The 23,077-nt window shown below is 34.8% G+C and overlaps 1 protein-coding gene across 1 annotated transcript in view; it reads right to left on the bottom strand.

Moving 5' to 3' along the window:
* Positions 1-4,250: 4,250 nt before the first annotated feature.
* LOC145670203 (ethylmalonyl-CoA decarboxylase-like) overlaps positions 4,251-23,077 on the bottom strand; it is a 41,042-nt gene continuing 22,215 nt past the window's right edge. The window contains exons 3-4 of the mRNA XM_081738583.1: positions 18,845-19,078; positions 4,251-14,067 (exon numbers count right to left, since the gene is read on the bottom strand). Coding sequence (XP_081594709.1) covers positions 13,391-14,067; positions 18,845-19,058 — 891 coding nt within the window. The 5' untranslated portion in view covers positions 19,059-19,078 and the 3' untranslated portion in view covers positions 4,251-13,390. The remainder of the gene's footprint in view (positions 14,068-18,844; positions 19,079-23,077) is intronic.

Raw genomic sequence — 23,077 nt, 5'->3', positions numbered from 1 at the left:
GAGAACAGTCACTAAGAAACAGGAAAAATTCTTTCGGCAGTATATGATGAGTAAAAAAGTGTGATATAAGAGATGGCAACTCTGCAAACTATTTTTTTTTTTCCTAAATATTTATCCATGGTTGTCATTAGTTTTGAAACACGAATTCCAGATCAGAAGAGTATCAATGTGCAAAGCAAGGAAATTTCATTCTACAATATCTAACAAGAAGTAAAAATATGAGATGAGAGTTGGCAACTTTGCAAACCATCGGTTCTCCAAATGTTTACTCACGATTTTTTCATTAGTTTTGAAGCATAAAATTTAGATCAGAAGAGTACAGTAAGGTACAAAACAAGGAGCATTTTCCCAGCAGCACCTGATGACCAAAAAATAGCAACACTGCATACAAACTAACTGCTTTCTCAAATTATTTACCCATGGTTATTTTATTGGTTTTGAAGTGATAATTCCAGATTCAAAGAGAGTATTCATGAACCTAGCAAGGAAATTTTATTCTGTAATATCCGACAAGGAGGAAAAATGCGAGATAAGAGATAGCAACACTCCGCAACCAAACTGCCGGTTTTCAAAATGTCTATCCATGATTTTTTGATTAGTTTTTAAGCATAAACTTCAAATAAGGAAGAACAGCCGTCAGACACGCCATTCCTACGGGTCTTATGGCTGGAGCCTGTATTACAAGGGAATAAACCTAGTTGAGATGCGAGTATAATCGTGAAGTCAAATGTGATTCATTGCTTCAGCTCTGACACTTCCTTCTGCATGTTAGCGAACGCGCCTGGGGAGAGAGAGATCCTGTTTCGATTCCTGACGCGAGCTTGTATGTTTTCGAACTCACGTTGAGACGTAGCCTACATCTTGTACAGCTACGGTACTGAAAATGGACGTTAAATTATAAATTTCATTCTTGTACTGTCCACTGAGCATATTATCTCCTGAGTAATAATAATAATAATAATAATAATAAATAAATTTAATTTAATTTAAAAAATGTCTTGTTATTGATTTTTTGGAGTTTAGTATCCCTTTTAGCAGGCTATGAGAGATGGGGACCTGCAGCTTAACGTGCAATATGAACATGAGGTTCCACCGGGAATCGAAGTCTGGTATTCTGCGCCAAAACTAACAACAGTCTCGTTATTGTCGTAAATTTAAATGTACAAGTTCATGTTGCTTAAAACGACAATGATACCATCCTTAAAAAATCATATCACAGAAACAGATTGTATGTGGATGTTTTTCTTTATTTTTACTTTTTAAACTTTTTTAAAAATACATATAGCAAAATCCAAAATTTGGTGTAAATTGCCAGCTATGCACAATTATGCATCATTTTATCAATTGTAAAGGATGATCGTATGCTATTAGAATAATAAATTATTTGTATGGATATAAAATATGGCATCCACATTTCTATTCCATATGCATCAGATTGAATGACATCTCTGTCAACATCTGCACATAATGAGAAATAGTATTAAGCTTATTTGTTCTATAACAATTATGATTTCAAGCATAGTTTCTAACAATAATTGTGAATATAACCTTCGTACTTTCATGAATCTGTAAAATAACAATCAAATAAAAGCTTAACATTAAATGCATACTTCCTGAGCGCAAGTCAACTACGCTAAGAAAACAAAAAAGCACTGAAATTTGTACAGGCGCAAATTACGAAATTAATGGGGGAAAAATAGCCGGCCTGTAAATTCCTCCGAAATACACATTTCTGATAAGGAAATTCTTAATTTGGTGATATCGTGTCAAATAAATTACAGAACATATAGGATACGTATTTATTGTTTTTAAATTTCATCTATTCTATATGTAAAAATGTATATACCTAGATGTGTGTTTATTCCAATGTAATTAGAGTCTGGAGAACTTTCAAACTTCCTACACAGCACCCCTAAGCAGTGGTCGAAGTGAGACGGTATGCGGTGGTATGCCATACCGCCTGTGTTTTTTCAGTGATCAAGACAATATCTAAATAGCCGGTATGTTGAGTCAAAATCATAATAAAACATACCACCTCTGTTTTTTTTTTTCAATTCGAGCACTGCCCCTAAGGGTGGAGTGAAATATAAAAATAACCAAAAAAACAATCGATATTTAGTGTCTAATACACAGTTTTTGGGGTCGCTAAGCTGATTGGCGACACTCTCGTTGATATTTAAGCCTAAGTTAAATCGAATAGAACAATAAGCAGACAGTTGTTCTGGAGTTTCTGAAAACTCTGCCTTCATGGAAGGGAACAATTTTTGTATTTATTTTATTCACAGTGAAATTGGCGTTACCTGTTATTTGTGACGCATCACGGAAAAATAGCTGAACAGTTGCAAAAGGATTTTGGAACATAGTTACTACCTTCCTCAAGCTAGGTTCTCGTATCACTTTGATTAAGGTCGTATACTAACGGAATGGAGGGGTACAAGATTATCTCAAAAATATATTATCTTATAGGTTTGGGTCCTTACAATTTCAGTGAAATGAGTATCCAAAGGAGGTTCAAACACATTTCCACAACCTATTTTCCCCCTCCAAAGAACGGGTATTTTAGCTAATTACCCAGAAGGCATGAGCATCTTTGTTCAGAATGAAAAGCTGAAACGAAAATTGCAAAAAGAGGATTACCCGTATCAAGCAAACACCCACATAACCAGAAATGATTTTCAACTATATTCTCTTCACATATTGAGATACCTAATGGCCGTGGAAACTTATTCTTCAAACGAAGATGGGACAAAATTACGGCATGTTTATGTGATTGTACCTAGTTTTACCATAAATACTGTCCCAAAGTTTTAAGTACATCGACACAAAATTGTTATGAGATATTTTAATATTCTAATTACATCAGTTAGATGGACGCATTATGAACCAGTATCACAAATAATCATTGAAAATGGTCACCATTAGCATGCACACAGAATCTTAAGTCTTTCTGGTCACTCACCAATTGCATTACGCAACACCAACTGGAAAATCTGCAGCCGCCTTCCAAAGATACCTCTTTCAACTTTCAATATTTGGGATTAAATTTTAATTTAAACCTTCAACTTGTTGCAAATCATCTCCTAAAGCTTGGACGATTTGTAGTCCAAAGGGTTTAGGTCCGGACTTCCAGGAGGCCAATCTGAAGTGAAAATATAGTCCAGAATATTTGCTTCCAGCCACTGGTGGATTGTGTGCTGTCCTGCTGGAAGCTCCAGTTCTGTCCATGAAAGAGGGTGTTGGTGAAATTCTTGACTAGTCTCTCAACCACAGTCTCCTGGTACACTTTGACATGTCTTGACACCCTTTTCACAAAATGCAGCCCCGTTGTGCCCTCGTTGCTTACATCCCACCATACCATGACTAAGGCAGGATGCTGACGCCTCTGGATCATTGGAGCCTTTTCACTCACTTCTCTAGTGGATGTGGCATATGTCGTGTCATTTTGGGAATTGAAACTCTCCTCAACACTGAAAATCTTTTCATCAGTGAAAAGGATTCTACGGTGCCCATTTGCTGCGGAACGCTTAAGTAAGCGCTCTGCCTTTAGGAGCCTCTGGCGCTTCAGTTCATTTGTCAAATGATGTCCTTTGCATTGTTTGTGAGCATGGAAGCCCAGGTCATTACTTTACGTGCGAGACATGGAAAATATTCGATATCTTTAGCTCACGACCCATAATTGACTGTTTCCTAACTGGATTTCGTCGGACATGCGCCGCCGCTGCTTTCACAAGTTCCGGTGTTCGTACTGTGCGTGATCTTCCTTGCTACGGGCAATTTTTCAGTCCTTCGAATTTCTTTACTAATTTGTAGCTTCTGGAGGGTTTTGAAAATCTCCCCTAGTGATTTGTCTATCTTGTGTAACGCTGTCACGGTCACACGATTTTCATACTCTCCCAACTCCATCTTACAGCTATCTTTACACTTCTACGACTCATCCAGCAGACACCTCTCACGATATCGCACTTGACGTCGCTCGCTTGTACAGGCGGAAGTACAGCCTCCCTCAAAAGTTGGGACAATATTTATGGTAAGACTAGGTAGTTAGCTTTGGACCAAGCAGCACTGTGTAACATATATCAAGATGACAATGCTGTTAACCAAAGTCTTCAGGGCCTCTCTTTGAGACAACTGGCAGTTAGACAGCCCTGGATATTTCTTAATCAGATTTTTTGGCTATCCCTAACAAGGGTCGTATTAAACGTCCACATTAAACTAAGACAATGTTTCTAAAACTAAATAATAATTACGAAAATAGTACATTCGTTTATTTTTCAACATTCTAAATTACATTTAGTATATATTATACATATATAGTACATAGTTAACAATCACAAGTGCAATAATGGTTCAGTATGTGTTTGTTGATCTTATTTAATTAACATTCTTTTTCTACAATTCCAGTATTTTTGTTGTGGCGTGACTTCACTAATCTAACGTATTAGTTTAACATTTCTGTTATTTAATCACCTTGATGAAGTTAATTCACAATGTAAAAAGCCCAGGTTCTCATGAATCAATTACTTTTACACGAAATTGTAACACCAGGAACTAATTTGTTATTTAATTACAAATAAATTTCATGAGTAGAATTAAGGTGGATCACTAAGTGTTCTCGGTGCTATGTTAAACGCTGCTTGAATAGTGCGGCGTTGCCAGGTAATGTCGAGTGCTTACTGATGCCAGATAATAAAGGAAGTTATCATGGAATTCTGCTTGGATAGTTACTGGAGAAATTAATTTTCGTCCCTTACTGAAATTCTTAGCTAAGTTCTGCTTCTCAAACTGCAATGCTAAAACCCAGGAATTAAACGTACAAATTTTGCAACAACGCATTATGGCGTTCTGCGCAACTTTCTTCTCAAAATCTATTTCCTTAAATGTAAATTAATATTTAAATAAAATATGAAACATAACATGAAAAACGGTAAAACAATATATCTATTTTGTAGTAAGATCGTTACTTTAAAGTACTTTACACACACAAATAAACATTTCATAAAATTGAGCACTTCTAGTAAGATCTAACACCAAGTGCCATCTTGTGTGCTCATTGTAAAACGAATCAAATATTTTCTTTTATTTGTTATCTTTTTCGATATCGGAAGACACAACCAAATGAATCATTGTCTTGTGTTGTAGTTGAAACATAACTCTATCTTATAGTACAATATTTATAATCTGTAACGTTTTATTGTACAGTAGTTAAGTGAATGAGCTAAAATATGAACTGACTTCCGGGTGGTGATCCACCTTAAAGTTCCAAATTTCAACTAGAGTTACTTTAACTATGATATAATCGATAAGAGTAACTATACTTTGAATTATATGTAAAATGTTGGGTAAAATTAGTGTATTATTACTGAAATAATGGTCAATCTTCAGCAGAAGAGGTCCAGCCATTTTTTATTAAAAAAAAATTACAATTTCGGTGATTTCTGTTCACACTAGGTTAGTTTAGATTAGTTTATGTTAGATTATGTTAGTGTAGGGATCCAGCATAATTTTCGAAAAAAGAAATGATAGAATTTCGCCTATTTCTATTAATATTAGGTTAAGTAAAGATATGTTAGGTATAAGTACTTGCATCAACTCATTTCTCCTATAAATTTTGTACTTTTTTTTTTTAACGTACTTCTCGACCCCTTCTGTTAAACACTCACCGAAATAATAATTATTTTCTCTTGTGTTGATTGCTGAAGAATTTCTCTACATTATAGTGAGCAGTTTAGAAAAAATTACTGTTACACAAAATCAGTATTTTATTGTAGCCACCAGATGTCTTTGCAGTCGCCATCAGTGAACTGACCATGTGATCCAAGATTTAAAAATAGATCGCTTTATAGATTGATATGTGCCAGAAATATACTAAATACCTACTGTCTTGGATCACTGTTTCTTCCGCACACAAGAAGTCTTAGCTGCACAGTTCCTCAAACTTACGATATTAATGTGCTGTTTACTACCTACACATATATAGCAATCTTTTAACACTTACAAAATGCTATATTCAGTTCCCGTGTGCTTATATGTTTAGTATATGCGCCTTCTGCATGGCAGATCAGGGCCAGAATTCCGGTGCGAGCTCATGTAGTTCGATTTCTACGTAATGGCCAAGGTCAATGTAGCTTTGGTGTGAAAAAGGAGCCAAACCAGGCAACCAAATAAGTAATATCACATAGTAAGGAAACTAGTAATGCCTACTTCTGCTTACGGTACAATTCATGTTTAACGTACACAAAGAACAATCGTATCAGAATGTAAGAGGGCACCTAACTTCTCTGTATTTTGCGTTATTTACTTACTATGATCACCCACGAGGATCTGAAAAGAATTCAATGCGTCATCACTGCGGTTCTTTTTCTTCCTTTCTTTTTTTTTTAATTTTCCCTCATTTTTGTCAGTTTTTAAGTGTACTTCCACATTTTTATTGAATAACAACAATGTTTACAGAACAACGCCAAAAAAATAAACTATCAAAGTACGCTATTTAATTTGATATTTTGTTTTCGTGGTGTTACTCCTGCATCTTCTATATAATGAGAAATATGATATTATGTACTTTATAAGAGTTCCTGCTAAAAAGAAGTGATATATATAAACTTGAAAGAAATTAGTTAAAACAATTTTTTAAATGTAAAATCATTAGATAAAAAGATTATAGATAAAAAGAAGTATGACGTAATAAAAAAATTAACAGAGGAGCATCAAGGTACGGCACAATGCAAGTTTCCTGAATTACGTGAAAGTGTTGCCACGTTTAAAGTGGAGGACAGACTCTTCTCAATTCTTCAATACCTTTTTCCCCATTGCCCAATAATTTTTCTCTAATTATTTATACACTACACTCGCTGGTCCAGCCGTCAAAAGTTTTCAAGAGACAAATATAGAATTCTTAGGAGAATTTAATATATATATATATATATATATATATATATATATATATATATATATATATATATATATTTCGGGTGCTTGTACAAAGGGTGTTAAGTCAAACAATACTTTTTTGGGGGGGAAAACTGAACTTAAAAATTCATGTAAAATCAGGGTATAGAAAAAACACTTCTTTAATATAAGATTTGTTAAGAGACATATGTCTACAAACATTCTGTATTATTTCGATTATTGAGTATATTTTTTATGCTTCTAAGAGAACAATAAAATGCGCTGTTCGAAAAATTCTTACTTATCTCGTTTTGACTTAACACTTTTTGTACAAGCACCCGAGATATATATAAATACAAATACGGCAAAAGAAGAACATAGAAAAAACAGTACTTTTGTTATTTTATTTTGGTTTCTAATTTTGATTGTATATTTCGTAAGCGTCTTGTCATAAAATAACGGCATTACCTGTCATTACTCAGATTCTGCGTTGTCACCAATGGCTTTAAAATCATTATTCATCTGTCTATGCAAACCATACTTTTTCTAGTCTCAAAATTTTCTACGCTTTAAAATCTATTGTATCTTGTGGAAAGTGACCGCTCATAAATATGACTAAGGTATCAGTTCATGAAATTCTACGAAATAAAGTTATTTATACTTCTTAGATCTCCTTACGATTAAAACAGAAATTTTAACGCTTATTTTTACAATATATATAATCTTTAATACCGTACACAAACAAAAATATCAGTGTTCATAATTTACTGGCCATTACAAATATACGACCACAACACAACAAACTCCAGTTTAATATACGTATATACACTATAAATTGATAGTGCAAACTATATTTTTTTAAAAGTAAATAACACCTTTTGGAAATTTACGTTTGGTTTATTTTGTTATTATTTTCGAAGATCATTTCGCCAGCTACTTCACTAGAATCAGCAGGAATATATTAACACATCACTTTCACTTTTTCTTTAATAATAATAATAATAATAATAATAATAATAATAATAATAATAATAATAATAATAATAATAATAATCGTTGATTGGCTTCAACAACCACGAGCGGGAAAAGTCAACCCACACTAGTGCTAATATACATACACAAAGACTATAGAGCTCAGAAAATTTCCGAGCGTCAGAGCAACTGGAAATAAAGGGTTTGGCGCCTAGTTCATTTAGGCCAAATCATGTAGGCTTATGTATAAAATTAGATTTGAATTATTATTATTATTATTGTGCTTGATTTTTTAAACTGGCGGCAAGATCACAAAAAGAAATTCGAGTGCTATATACAGGACTTAGGGCCTTCCACCTTCTCAATTTCCCTTATTCCAGCTTCATATTTAATGCACGAAACTCATTTGTAATATATGGAGAAATTTGCTCGATCAAAAATATTTCGTAAAACTACGATTTCGATTGTTATTTCTGAGTTTATAAATTTAAAAGGATACAAGAATTTGAAATTATGACACTATCGCATTAAATTTGGATAAATTCAGAAAAAATGATACCAAAGATATAATGTAAATGTAGGATGTAAAAAAAAAAAAAAAAAAAAAAAAAAAAAAAAAAACCGACGTAAAGCAGAACACAAAATAATAACAAAATAATTTCAAAAAAAAATTCGACTTTCTACCTACAGGGTATTACAAAAATGTGGCACAAAATTTTCGAAACAGATTCCATACATCAAAATAAGAAGAAAAAATGTTCATAGGGACTCGGAGGTGTAGGGTGCCGAAAACATGAAACACGTGAACTTTAAAACTTCATGGCTCTGCTACTGTGGGACCTATCATAATCGGCTCAAGACATCACTGAGGAACTGGTATGTAAACTATCCAAATATCCATGTTTAAGAATGCACCAGCAGTTGCACACTAATTTTTAGGGAGTTAGGTGGAGAGTCATCAAGTACTCCCTAACAGCCTCTCTAAAAATTATTGTGAAAGTACTGGAGGTTCTGAAAGATGGATATTTGGAAAGTTCACATACTAGTTCCTCAGTGATGTCTTGACCCGACGAAGATCGGTCCTATAGTAGTGGAACTATGAACCTTTAAAGTACTTTTTTCATATTTTTGGCACCCTATAACTAAAAAACTGTGCAGTTCCGACCACAGGTCTATATGAACTTTTTTCTTATTTTGATGTGATGAATGTATTTCAAAATATTGTGACAAATTTCAGTAACACCCCGTATATGCACAAATTAGAGCTTGATGTGTTTATGTATCCCTACAGATGTTAGTAAAATAATTAGGGAAATGATCTTCGGGAGGGGAAGGAGAATGTAATTTCCCCCAAGGAGCTGTTTTACTGAAAAAATCAAATCACATAATCGTCGTGGATGTTTCAACTAATATCTACTCAAAATCATTGTTTCTTCGTCTTACGATGGATCAGAAAAACACACAACTATTATCATTATTTGCTCATTGTTAAAGAGAAGAAACCAACAGCATAATCTCAGGAAAAATATATGTATATATTGGTCACATTACCTCTATATCACATTAAGGATGGGTAATCACATTATATTAAGCTTTATCTACCTTCTACGGCAACAATATCACAGAACTATTAGTGCGAATAGTAAATCTAAAGCAATACAACTTCCATTACCGAACAATAATTATATATTCATATTAAACCCAGTGATTTCATGGAACAACACAACAACCCTTTGCAATCACCAAATACCGCTTGATTTGAAAACTTCTCGACGGAAAAAACAAGTGTGCACAATATACATACATATACATATACAAAATGGTTGAACTAGAATTCTTGATTTAATGCTGTTAATTATAACGATCTTCGATGTCATAGCATCACTATGTACCCTCCATTGGCAGAATACAGGAATGTTTCGTTCTTTACTCTACTGTGGTGAATTCTACTATGGCTCGTTCTCTCCTGCATCTGATTTATAAATATGAAGTTTGTATATAAGTTTTCAATGAAGGAAACCAAGTATTGCTAAATACAAACAAAAGTTATTTCAAGTTTGATGCTCGTGTTTAGTATAGTACAAACAAGATAGGATGGTAAATATTTGTTTATCACGTGAGGTTTAAGTCCGCAAGTACCAGAGTTTACCAAGGATCTTCAATTTAGCATACTGAACTTTGAGCCAGTCCTTTTTCATATTTTGACAGTACAAATCACCACCATATAAGGTACATTTCTGTAAGAATGTGCAGTAGATATGGACAAGGTGGGAAATCCAACATTTTGCTATTTACATGTCAGATAAAGTTTTCTGTTAGAAAAAAAAAATCTATATGGATCACGTTCTGGTCGTCAAAACAAATTTTTCTTCATTTTCGAAAGAACTAAATTTAAGACTATTACGGAATATTTGTGAGAAGCGGTGAGGAAGTTATGGGAAACCTTGATAAGAGTCAGTAGAACGTCATATTCTTGAAAAAAAAAAAAAAAAAAAATCGTAAACACATACTACGAAGGTTTTTCTTTCAAGTTCCGATCAGCAGGGAAAAAGCGTTAATATTTACACAAAAGTTGTACACATATCTCCGATATTTCCTTATGTAGTCCCTATAAGCATACGGATTCCTGTATCGTCGTTTGATCAGTAGAAACCTACTAACGGTCTAGAAAAAATCTTGCCAAAAATATCCTATATGTGATGGGAAGTCGAGACAGAAGTACTACCAGAGGACCGGTTTGGTTTCAGACAGAACATTGGAACGCAGAAAGCAATAATTACATTAAGAGAATTGGTAGAAGAAAGAGTTCAATTTGGAAGATCAACTTAGGTAGCATTTGTGGACTTGGAAGAAAACGTTTGAAAATGCAGAATGAAATAAAATGTTCAGGATTCTGAAGAAACCAGCAAACTATAAGAACTTAAAAATATACGTACGTATCTTGTACAAAGACCAAAAGGCAGTAATTGAGGTAGAAAGAGAGAGAAGAGAAACTGCAGTTCAGAAAGGGGTCAGGCCAGGCCTGAAACCAACAGAATTTTGGGAGGGCCATGAATATGTTGGGGAGGGGGGGAGGAAAATCATTAAAAATTTTCTTACAAATATCTAAATTGTGTTTTTTGTATTAATAATAGCATTTTGTATTGAGGTCTGGTGGGGCCACGAAAAGTTTAGGTCGTCTGGTTGCGGGCCTGGGTCAGGCAAGGATGCTTCCTGTCACCCATTTCATTTTAATCTCTACAAAGAAGCAATAAAAGATATCAAGGACATCCACACCCAAAGATAACTGTTCATAGGCAGAAAATGTTTAAGTTTTAAATTTGCGATCGATGTTGTGCTACAACCAGTGCGAAAAAATTAGAAGCAAGCAAAGAAAGAAAAAAACTATATGAAATGTAAGTGGTAGTACAGCTAAGTACTACTAAATTCAAGATGAAGGTTTATACGAGCAAAACAATGAGATGTGAACGAAACGAAGCTAGAAGAAAAATGAAAAAGTGCAGTAATTCGGTACGGTAGAATACGTAAAATAATAAGTGAAATACTAGATGCAAATAAGATATAGCATCCAGAATAATTCAGCTGAAGAAGGATCTTAAAAAAAATCTGGTCAGAAACATCAACAAAGAAGTGAACAAACAAGGTTAGTGAAAGCATTATGGAGTGTGATGCTGTATGGATATGAGGCCTGCACTTTAAAAGAACAATAAAAAAAAGGAGGACGCAACCCTTCAAAATGCTGAAAATTAGAATACAGAATATTGAAAACTGGACGTGTTGTTAAGGCATTGCATCAAACGTTTTTAACTGGTAGTAGAAAAAGGAGAATGCTGAAAATTATTTTGAAGAAAGAAAGAAAAAAGAAAAAAAAATAATTGACGAACACATCACGTACGAAGAAATCAAGCTAATGATTATGGGAGGACTGTCAGAAGGAAACAAGAATTTTAGAAATGATCAAAAAAAAAAAAAAAAAAAAAAAAAAAAAAAAAAAAAAAAAAAAAAAAAAAAGGATCAAAAGATTGCGATTTTGACCAATGATTAGTTTTTGGATCGGGAGCCACAAAATTTTTGAACGGCCCCTAAATCAAGTTTTTTTTTATTATTATTATTATTATTATTTTAAATAAGCACACTATACTGAGTTAATTGATAGTTTGGGTTTGGCTACACTATATGTAGTTCTCCAGATATAACGCCTACAAGAAAATTTTTCCCTGAAATATGATGGAAATTTTGATCCAAAAATGCCTAGAAGATAGTCGTGATTATAATATATGGACCAAATAATACACGATGTACGGAAATAAAACTACAAGGAAATGAAACGTTTAGCTCAGAATACGGAAGAATGCAAAGCTGTATCCTTTCACCTAAGAAAAATAAAACTAATCAATTTTCTTACGAGACTTACAAAGCTCACATCAAGTGCCTCAGCCCAAAACATTCAATATGATTTCGGAAGTATTAAAACTGGCATAGTTCTACCAAGTTCCATTGTTTACTCCCTTGAGCTGTGCTCTAGCCATATGGTAGAGCAAAACTACTACCGTTATTTGTTCTATGGTGCAAATTCTGGTGGCCTCCAGCATAGAGCAAGATCGTACAGTTCGCTAGGTGAAAGTTTCTTTGAGGCAGGAATATAGGAACTCATGCATTATGACAAATGTTCTCTTAAATGCATGTAGCTTCGATGTGGAAACGTTAAACAGCTATGTATATAACTTCTGTAAATATATATTAAAAGCCTGCCTTACTAAAAATAATACAAAATTTACCATTTTTCTTTTGCTTGTTTTTCATAAGTGAAAGGAGATAATGAAATACAACTTACCACAATCACAGATAATGGTATTCCACGACAGAACATACGCACTTGAAGAGCTCTCCAAGTTGACATCCATAGAAATTACAGTGTTGCCAGAATAACATTTACCCCAAAATCTTCTAAGTTAAGACAGCGACTAGAGGAACGAACTCAACTGCATTTGATTACGTTTCATGTTGTTTTGGTAACCTGTGAACTACTTTTTAAATATTATTATTATTTAATTTTAATATGTTTCAACTATTTTCTTTATTACAAACTAAATACAACTGTTATTTAAAAAGTAGTTCACAGAATTCCAAGACAACATGAAACGTAATCAAATGCAGTTGAGTTCGTTCCTCTAGTCGCTGCCTTAACTTAGATTTTGGGGTAAATGTTATTCTGGCTACGCTGTAATTTCTATGGATGGCAACACTGAAAATTCTTCAGATTCATATTTTCTGTTGTGGAATAACATTATCTATGATTGTAGTAAATTCCATTTCATTATCTCCTTTCACTTACGAAAAACAAGCAAAAGAAAAATGTAAATTTTATAGTATTATTTTAAGTACGTCAGGCTCTTAAATTTTTTCGTATAGCTTCATAAACTTAATTTTTAAAAGTCTTACCGCTCAAAAAATTGTTGACTGCACAAAATCAAGAAGCTATCTCAACCAATTTATATAATAACTGTCATACATAATATGGAACAATTAATGACTAGGACTTATGTTTAATATTCTTCTGAAGTGCTTCTAAATTTGCTGGTCCTCCCCACAACGGTGCAAAAATTCTTCTTTCCTTCATCAAGGAATCTTCTACACTTAGTTCTCTCGCATTCACCATGATCTCTTTCATTGCTTGAACCACTTGTGGTGCAAACGCAATTCGTTTGTTCACCCAATCCAGTCCTTCCTGGAAAGAGTTTTCTTCACTAACTAGTGCATCTGCTAATCCTAGATTGACAGCTTCTTCTGCTTTGATAATACGAGCTGTCGTAATCAAGTCTAACGCCTTCCTATATTCTATCAAGTGAGCTAAACGAGTCGCCCCTCCCCATCCAGGTACAACGCCCATTTTCCCGTGTACGAACCCCAATTCTGCGTTTTTTGAAAACAATCGAAAGTCACATGCCGTAGTCAGTTCAGCACCGCCACCGATTGCTTTGCCTTGAACAAGAGCTACTGTCAACAATGGAAGACGATAAAATTGTGTTAAAATATGATGCATGAAGGTTGACATCGAATAGCCTTCTTCAGGAGTGTTGATCTGTTTTGCCGTAGAAAGATCTGCTCCCGAACAGAAGGTGTTGCCTGCTCCATACAGAAGAGTCGCCTTACCAGACCTCCACGTTTGAAGATCTGTGACAGCATCCGCTAGATCAACCATCATTTTTCCTATTACAAAAATAGAATAGATATATTTCAGTCAAGGTAATATACAGTACAAAGTGTGACACAAAAAATAAAAAAGAGACTGAGTGCATAACTTTAAAAAAAGATTAGAGTTGCCAACAACTGTTTTGGTGACGTCATGCTACACCCCTCCTTTATCCGTGCTGCGAATTTGAACTCAACCGGTAGTGACAGTCGGAAGTATAGCATCGAGTGAATACGTGCAACTGCGTTTTGTCAGAAAAACGTCTAGTGTGAAAACTGAACAAAGATTAAAAAATCAAATTTCTTATGAAACTTAAGAAATCGGCCATAGAAGCATTCCAAATGCTAACTGAGGCTTATGGGGATGATACTTTAAGACACGCATGTTTGAATGATATAAAGTGTTTTCGGAGGGAAGAAACAAGTGGGGAAGATGAACGCTCAGGGCGCCCAAGGTCTGCGATTACTGACGAAACATTGACGGAGTGACTAAAGACAGAGTGTTTATGCAGTGGTTGAGTTGGTTAACTTGGATTTAAAAAAGCTGTTTGACGCATATTAAATGAGGTCTTGAACATGAGGAAAATTTGTGCGAAGGTTGTTTCAATAGTTCGGCCCGATGATGTTTTTTTTTTCTTTCTTCTTTTTTTAATTTTAATGTGTAAATACTTCCAACTAAAATATTCAAACAATGATAGTTCTTGGTCATGACAAAGTTTTATTATTCCCGGCACATATTCCTGCGCGTAGACAAAAATGCACAGTAGAAGGCATAGGTTTCTTCTAAATCAGTATTATTCTCCAACCAGGTATCCTTAAGACAGTGAAAAAGGACCTGCTAAGTGTGTTTTATATTATTATGTTCATTGTTTAAGCACTTAACTCAATTAGTATTACATATTCAACTATTAATTTAAAAAAGCCAGTTTTTAAAGTAGTACACAAAGGAGAATCGTTTCTCATTCCAAAGTATGCTATATCGTCGCTTCCATGACAGAGGGGCGTAAGTTACATTTGCACTTTTTACTGCGTTTTGTCAGAAAAACGTCTAGTGTGAAAACTAAACAAAGATTAAAAAATCAAATTTCTAAAAAGATTTTGCTTGATTTGAATTTCTCGTTACTCTCTCAGATTATAAGCAAACTTTTTTTTCTTCTTTTTTTTATATTTCGATGTCAAAGGTTATTTATTATACATTTTGGAAGGCACATTTTCATACATAACGTCTTTTATTTAATTTAAATAATGTTAGTGTTTTACAAACTTTGCACTGTACATCTGTTTTTATTGGGAATTATGGTAAATCAATTTACCAGGTGCAAGAATGTAACGTAAGTGATTCAGTGAGCGAAAAAAATGGATTTTCAAAAAAATGTAACTTAAGTTCCTCTGTCATGGAAGCGACGATATGTAATTATGGAAAGTCACAGATTGATTCTTTCCACCCTACCGTTTATCTGTCGATAGGTATCACAACAAAAATGGAACGGTAACGAGAAATTGATTTTTAATATCCCAACATGTCCCATTTCTGTGAAATTTTCTTCTATTACTTTATATAAAACCTTCGGCGCTACAAGTGTACCAGATACATCATATTTAGATTTATTGCTTTCATTTATACGATAGAATACAAAAAATATGTAACAACTATGTCATTATATTTGAAGCTTCACCTTTACCATTTATGATTATTTTTATGAACTAATTAAAACTAATCCTATGTCCTAGTTTCTATGGAACATGAGTTCATTTAATTATACGGTATATTTCAATTGCAAATTTCATATGATACATCTTCAAACTGAAAAAGAAATATTAAGAAAAATAACTGGAAAATTTTAACTAAAAAAATTCATCATTCCCTTTTATATGAAGTAAATTTATGCACCCACTTTTTGTGATTTGGGTTTACTTTCGACAATTGGCAACTAAATGCAACCATTTTGCGCGAGTTCTGCGGCCCCATACAAGGTCAACTGCTCATGTAGTTTACAGCAAAGCAGAAAATGCTCAAATCTGGTGGCCTCTGATAAATAGAGGGTGTCTCAAAAGTATCTCGATGATTATAGAATTTTGTAACTTTTATTTTAAAAAAAAATGATTTATTTTGTTGTTTCAGATTTGAAGTGATTGAAGATATGGAGAAATTAAGTACTGAACGGAGTCGCAATTGTGGAACTTACTTTTGAAAACCAAAGATCCATTGCTGCGTTTCAAAGAAGCTACCGCATGCGTTATGTAACAAACATACCTTATACGCAATCTGATTACAAGTTTTCGACAACTGGGCTCGGTAACTAACCTGCTTCAAATAGGAAAATCACGTTTTTCCAATAAACACAGAAGAGCAAGAATGTAAGAAACTGGAAAGGGCAGGCACTTGAAGAAGTGTTACTTTTAAAAAGTAATGAACGAAAAATCTACAATTATGCTATCTTTCTGTGTCAATTCTTAAAAAAACACTTTAAAAAGTTATTGGCTTCTCAAATCACCTATTTATTTTTGGAACATCCTGTAGTTATTACCTGTGCAATTAATTCCCATGCATCCTATCCCCACTTTTTCTTAACCGTATCTTTTTACAATACTGACAGCACCCAGCGAAAATTTGACGTTTAATGCATACATGCACATACATACAGCATGTCTCAAAATTCCCCTAACATAGGGTAACTCTGTTATTATCACTTACAACAAAACTGTAAGAGCGGAAACCGTCTCCAAATATGATTTTTCCAACCTAAAGTGAAGGATTTTTTTTCTTTTTAATCAGACGATCCGTTTGGCTGTACATTGTTTATGTGCCCATGTTAAATGAAAATGCAACGTTGCCATTTACCTGGATCCACAACGTAAGTGAAATAAGCTACTGTTCGAAACGAGGGCTGGTCATCGACATGTTAGCGTAAAGGACAGTAACTTCACTCACTTGTGGGTCCAGATAAATAGCAACGTTGCATTTTCATTTAACATTGGGCGCATAAAGAGTGTACAGCCCAAACGGCTCGTCCGATTTAAAAAGAAATCCTTCACTTTAGACTGAAAACGTCATGTTTGGAGACGGTTTCCCCCTCTTACATTCTGTTGTAACTTTGATAATAAGTTACCCTACGTCAGGGGACTTTTGCGACACCCTGTATACTGTGTGCAGGGTTCTTACAAAATTACTTTTATCATTTTCCCTGACTTCCAGGTGAAAGACCAACAATTTTCCCTGATCCACGACATTTAATAAGATAACGGTGTACTGATGATGAATGCCTGTGAGAGCAAAATAAAGGTTTGGGCCAGTGGTTCTCAACCTGTGTCCTGCGAAAGATCAGCTACTTTCCGTCTGCAACATTATACAGTAGACACAGGGCCATACACAAGGCTAATAATAGTAGACAAGCAAATCAGCGTAAGCTAATCAAAGAACTGCTATTTGAGCTAGTGAATAAACTTTATAAGACATCTTCAAATAAAATTACATATTAACGTTAAACTTCTTTACACAAGAACAAGAAGAAGAAGAAGAAATTGGCCACCCTTCTTCCCTGTGGGCAGCTTAACTTATGAATTACCATCTGAATTTCAGGATATAATATATTAAATCTTCGATCCAAGCTCCAAGTTATGTACAAAAAAGTTCCCAAAATGCTTCCTGAAAGACAATGCTAACAACAGTGTCTGCTACGGCATACTAAAGCATGTTTTGTCCTCAGTTTTCTTCATTGGGCATTGGCATTTAAATTTTATCATATATTCTTTAAAAAAAAAAAAAAAAGAAAAAGAAAGAAAAAAAAAGTTTACAGTCTATTGCGGTATGAAAAAGCATACAGTAGTAGCAAATCACCCTCATTTACTTAACAGTACTTCTACACTATTATGTTCCCAACAGAAAGAAATGCAACCATTTATAACGTGAAGTGTAACAAATCAAACTATCTTCATAAGTTACATTCTTGATATTAGAAATAATGTTGTGTACAACGAAGTACACTCATGTCCAAAATTATTGTCGCATGTCTATAAATATGTTGTTGTAGGAATATAATTTGATAACGATTTTGCCCGGTATTTCTTACAATGTTAGTATGTGTACAATCGGCAAAGATATGTATGTGACAAATTCCATGTCAAAAGAGCAATAAATAAGAACAATAAAACGAAAATAAAACTTTCTTCTCCATTTAGCAACATTTTATTTTACTCATCCTACTTTTCGTATTTATAATTCTTTTCTTATGAAATTTACCACGAAGATACATTTCCCGATTATCCACATAGTATCAGTATTAAAAGTACCCTGGAAAATCATTATCAAATTATATTATTACAAGAAGGCAGTTATAGATATGCGACAATCATTTTGGACATGAGTATACATGAAATAGTTACTACTTTACTTAAAATTTACATACTATAAATATACCTCTTGAAACTCAACGAAAATCATTTATTTGTAGTGCCTCTTTCAACAAATAATGACTGAATTATTGGCTTATCTTAACAAATAGGTAAAACGGACAATAGTTTCAATTCCTGAGAAAAATCCAAAATTTTCCTTGTTTTCCAGGTTTTCCAGGTTAAGCAATATTTTCCCTGACTTTCCCCTGACATTTGCCCTTCGTTTCATTTTCCCTTACTTTTCCCTGCTTTCCAGATTTGTAAAAACCCTGTGTATGTCTAACATACATACGTATATTAATAAATCCATAAAAGGGCATAAATGGACACGGTTAGTACCTCAGCTTACTTCCTCGGTGGCTTACATTAACACCTGAAGATATTTTAAAATGTACATTCTTACCAGTTAGAGCGTTCTTCTTTGCTGCATGATTTAAACACAACGTTGCAACGCCTGAGGATTCGTCTTTCACAAGATCAACACTTCCACCTTCATATTTTAACAAATGTCTTCGGACGTCTTCCAATGAAGGCTCAGAACCAGTGTAGTAGCTCATTTTGGTAGTAATTAGTGAAGGTTTGCGAATCACGTTAACGCATCTACAAATAGTCCACATAAGTATCACACACAAGGAATCTGAAATAAATCAGCATGTTATTACTTTACGGAATAGCGAATGTTTACTAACTTCCTTTCAACATAAGAAAACAGAAAGTATTAAAATCAGTTAATTCTCTCTTTTTAATTTCATGTTTAGACAAATTTACCTAACGTTATTGATGTTTGATGCAGACTGTAACGGTTTCAGTCCTTACTGTGTTAACCTTATAAACTACTAGCAGAATACCCGTCCTTCGCACGAAGAGAATACATTTCATTTTGGACATAAAGGGGTGAATTTGGATTGTCACTGTTCATTTCAGTGATCTCGAACACTAAAATTCGACACTATTATCATCATTTTCGATCATGTATATTATAAGGAGGGCGCGGTGGCTCAGTGGTAGAGCGTTCACCTCTGGTGCTTGGGGTCCCGGGTTCGATCCCAGCCCCCGCCAAGTGAACTTTGTGGTGGACAAACACCGTGCTCGTGGGTTTTCTCGGGGTTCTCCCGTTTCCTCCCACTTTCTTCATTCCACCATTTCACTCATCTCTCATTATCACCGTCTCTTTTAGCCTAATCGGCATAACTGTGGGACGTAAAACTCAAAGATTTCATTTTTTCATTTCATGTATATTATATATATATATATATATATATATATATATATATATAACGTTAGGTAAATTTGTCTAAACATGAAATTAAAAAGAGAGAATTAACTGATTTTAATACTTTCTGTTTTCTTATGTTGAAAGGAAGTTAGTAAACATTCGCTATTCCGTAAAGTAATAACATGCTGATTTATTTCAGATTCCTTGTGATATATCCCCTTCCCGTTTCCCCAAGTTGCGAGGCTGAATTTGGATTTAAACGGTGTTGAAAGTGTCACTGTTCGTGTCAGCGACCCCGAAAACTATGGATTCGACCCTAATAACAGTCATTTTCGATCATATATATCCCCCTCCCTCAAGTTGCGGGGCTGAAAAAAATGAAATCTTTTACGTCCCACAGGAATTCCGGTTAGGCTAAAGGAGACGGTGACGATGAGAAATAAATGAAATGGTGGAACGAAGAAAGTAGAAAGAAACTGGAGAACCCCGAGGAATCCCACGCACACGGTGTTTGTCCATCACAAAGTTCACTTAGCGGGAGCAGGGTTTGAACCCGGGACCCCATGCACCAGAGGTGAACGCTCTACCACTGAGCCACCGCGACCCCAATATAACGTGCAGTTCGAGTTTGAGTTCCTACCGACAATCCTACCTGGGCGTCCACAAAAAATTCAAGAACGAAGGAGCTCATTGAATTTTCCTGAAATAATCAATATTTTCTATTTTCCTACTTCAGTGGTTGAATTCCGAGTTTCTCTGGTATTTAGCATTTATTTGTTCATTGAACTTCAGAATCCTTTTTCAACATCGAGGTTCTATGAAATGTGGACCTACAGTTTATAGTAGAATCTGATCCACCGTAATGCATTCTTATCAGGAATCGAACTAGGAGATACATGCACCAAAGACGTACTAGCCACTATACTAGTGTGGAGGGTTATTCAGGGTTTCAGTAAAGAAGACAATCAAAACATCGGTTTAACGCAAAAACTGGTTGACTGGACCGAGACTCGAACTCGGGACCTTCGGCATACCGTACCGATGCGTTAACCATTACGTCACCAAGTCCGTTTCACAGAACAGCCACTCACTCTCGAGGTAAGCGTAGTGGTTAATAAAACGACACGGTATGACGAAGGTTCCGGGTTCGAGTCACGGTCTCCAGTCAGTTTTTCACTCTTTACATTCTAATTCGCACCTATAGACAATGTAAAATAAAAATAAAAATCGGTTACTTCCTCCTTTCATTAGTGAAATCACAACCGTCATAAGGTACTCGGTATATAAACACAGGATTGTTCAATCACAGCAGGGGTCTGTGGTACAACCAACGTTGTCCGAGATGAGAGCACCGACGTCGAGAGAGGGAGAGTGAGTGGCGTACTGGTTAATCCATCGGCACGGTATGCCCGAAGTTCCGGGTTTGAGTCCGATGAAGTCACTTTTTCACTCTTTACGTTAGAACTCGGATCTGTAGAGGATTTGGTATGTAAAATAAAGAAATAGGTTGTTTCCTTTTTTTACTAGTATACTAGTTGAATATACTTATGCTTCGCACCGGGGCTGTATTTGGAAGTCAACGCCTGTGGGAGTATCACCATTGATCTCAGCGACCGCGAAAACTATGGATTTGACACTAATATAGGTCATTTTGGATTACTTTCATATGTCTCGATATCTCCCCCCGTGACCACCGGCCCGGAGCCGAATAGCGTGAATTTGGAAATTAATGCGATCGGAGTTTCACCATTGATTTCAGCGACCGCGAAAACTATGAATTCGACACTAATATCGGTCATTTTCTAATACTTTTACATGTCCCGGTAACCCCCCCCCCCGGTTCGAATTTCGACAAAAACTTTTAACTCTGGTCTGGACCCTGGACCAAGGTATTCGTGACTAAAATTTGGTAACTCTCGGTCAATTTGTCTGGTTCCCAAGCCGGTTCCGGTAAACGCCCCCTGAGACTCCCCCTAGTTCGAAATTTGAAAAAAGGGCTTCGTCTTGATCTGTGGTCTGGACCAAGGTACCCCTGACCAAAATTTGGTAACTCTAGGCCCACTCGTCTGGTCCCCAGGCCGCACACACACAGACAGACAGACAAACAAACAAACCCTTTATTGTGCGTATATTAGAAGATACATCGGTTTATTTAAAAAAGTTTATTCCGTGCCTTCTCCTTACATAAACTTTCCATGGCTGAAGGCCAAACTGAGTTCAGAAACAAAATATTAGTCAACTGCTTTCATATGATAATATATTGTAGCCCGTCTGTACGCCACCATCAGTTCCATTGAAACGTAGCTACCTTACAGAAAATACATGCATTTTGAAGCAAATATTATAGATCATACTACAAGCATTTCTAATGCAATAAGTACTTGCGACCTGCGTGTAAGTTTCTATGTTATAAATAATACATATGATGATCACGAAGAAAGTAAAATTACTTATCAAGAACGACAATTGCAAAATATTTCAGGCTTTTCTTTCTCTACACAAAAGTCTGCATTGAATAACAGAATTTTATAAAGCTATTTTTCCAACATATTTTTGCATATTTGCAAAGTATCTGGATCAATACATACTAAAACGAACTAAACTGACGAATTATTATAATTATTAACTAAAACTGAGGAAGGCGTCTAAATATTCATTGACGCCGAAACTTTCGGTGGTAATCACCACCCTTGTCAGTGGCTTATTTATTTAGATAAACGCATACTACTGTTTTAATCACATCTAATCGCTTCCCTTGTATAATGAAAAAAATTGCAAGTCTAAGGTTTTAGCTCCTTTAATGACCCTTAACATTCTGAAAACAATATATATATATATATATAAACTATGATTACTTGTTAGGCGTATGAACGCGTTATAATAAAAGAATTACTTACAATCTAATGTTCCTCAGTCAATTTTTCATCCAATATTCTGAGTGCTACATTCGGGCACTCCTCCTGAGGAACAAGTACAGGCTTAAGTCCTTTTTCACAATAAAAGCTTCGGATTTTTCTTTTTCTTTTTAAATCGACAGTAGACATTTAATAAATTCATGTACTAGCCCAAGAGCACTGGTAGTCACCTGCCACTCCCAGTAAATTGTTATCTACCACGTATTATCTTAATTAAATTTGTAAAAATATTCTAAATTGTTAAGTTCAACGTTCAAATGTCATTTAGGCCAATGCACCAGGAAGGAAGAAATTTTAAAAGATAAAACAACGCGAAGGCATTATACTCCAAGAGAACAAGAGAAGAGAATACGTACAAATATTGTAACGCAAAACTGCTAGAAAACACTGACATTGTAATTTCCTGTGTGTTTTCAAGGAATGCTTAGTAAAATCACGAGTTTTCAAAATTTCTTCTTACGTACACATATTGACCAAGCCATGAGGTGACAAACATTTGATCTTA

The sequence above is a fragment of the Thermobia domestica genome, chromosome 2 (genome assembly GCF_964235325.1).
Source record: "Thermobia domestica chromosome 2, izTheDome1.hap1.1, whole genome shotgun sequence".
Lineage (NCBI taxonomy): Eukaryota > Metazoa > Arthropoda > Insecta > Zygentoma > Lepismatidae > Thermobia > Thermobia domestica.
Note: the sequence above shows the minus strand (reverse complement) of the source record. Positions and strands in the feature narration are given on the sequence as shown.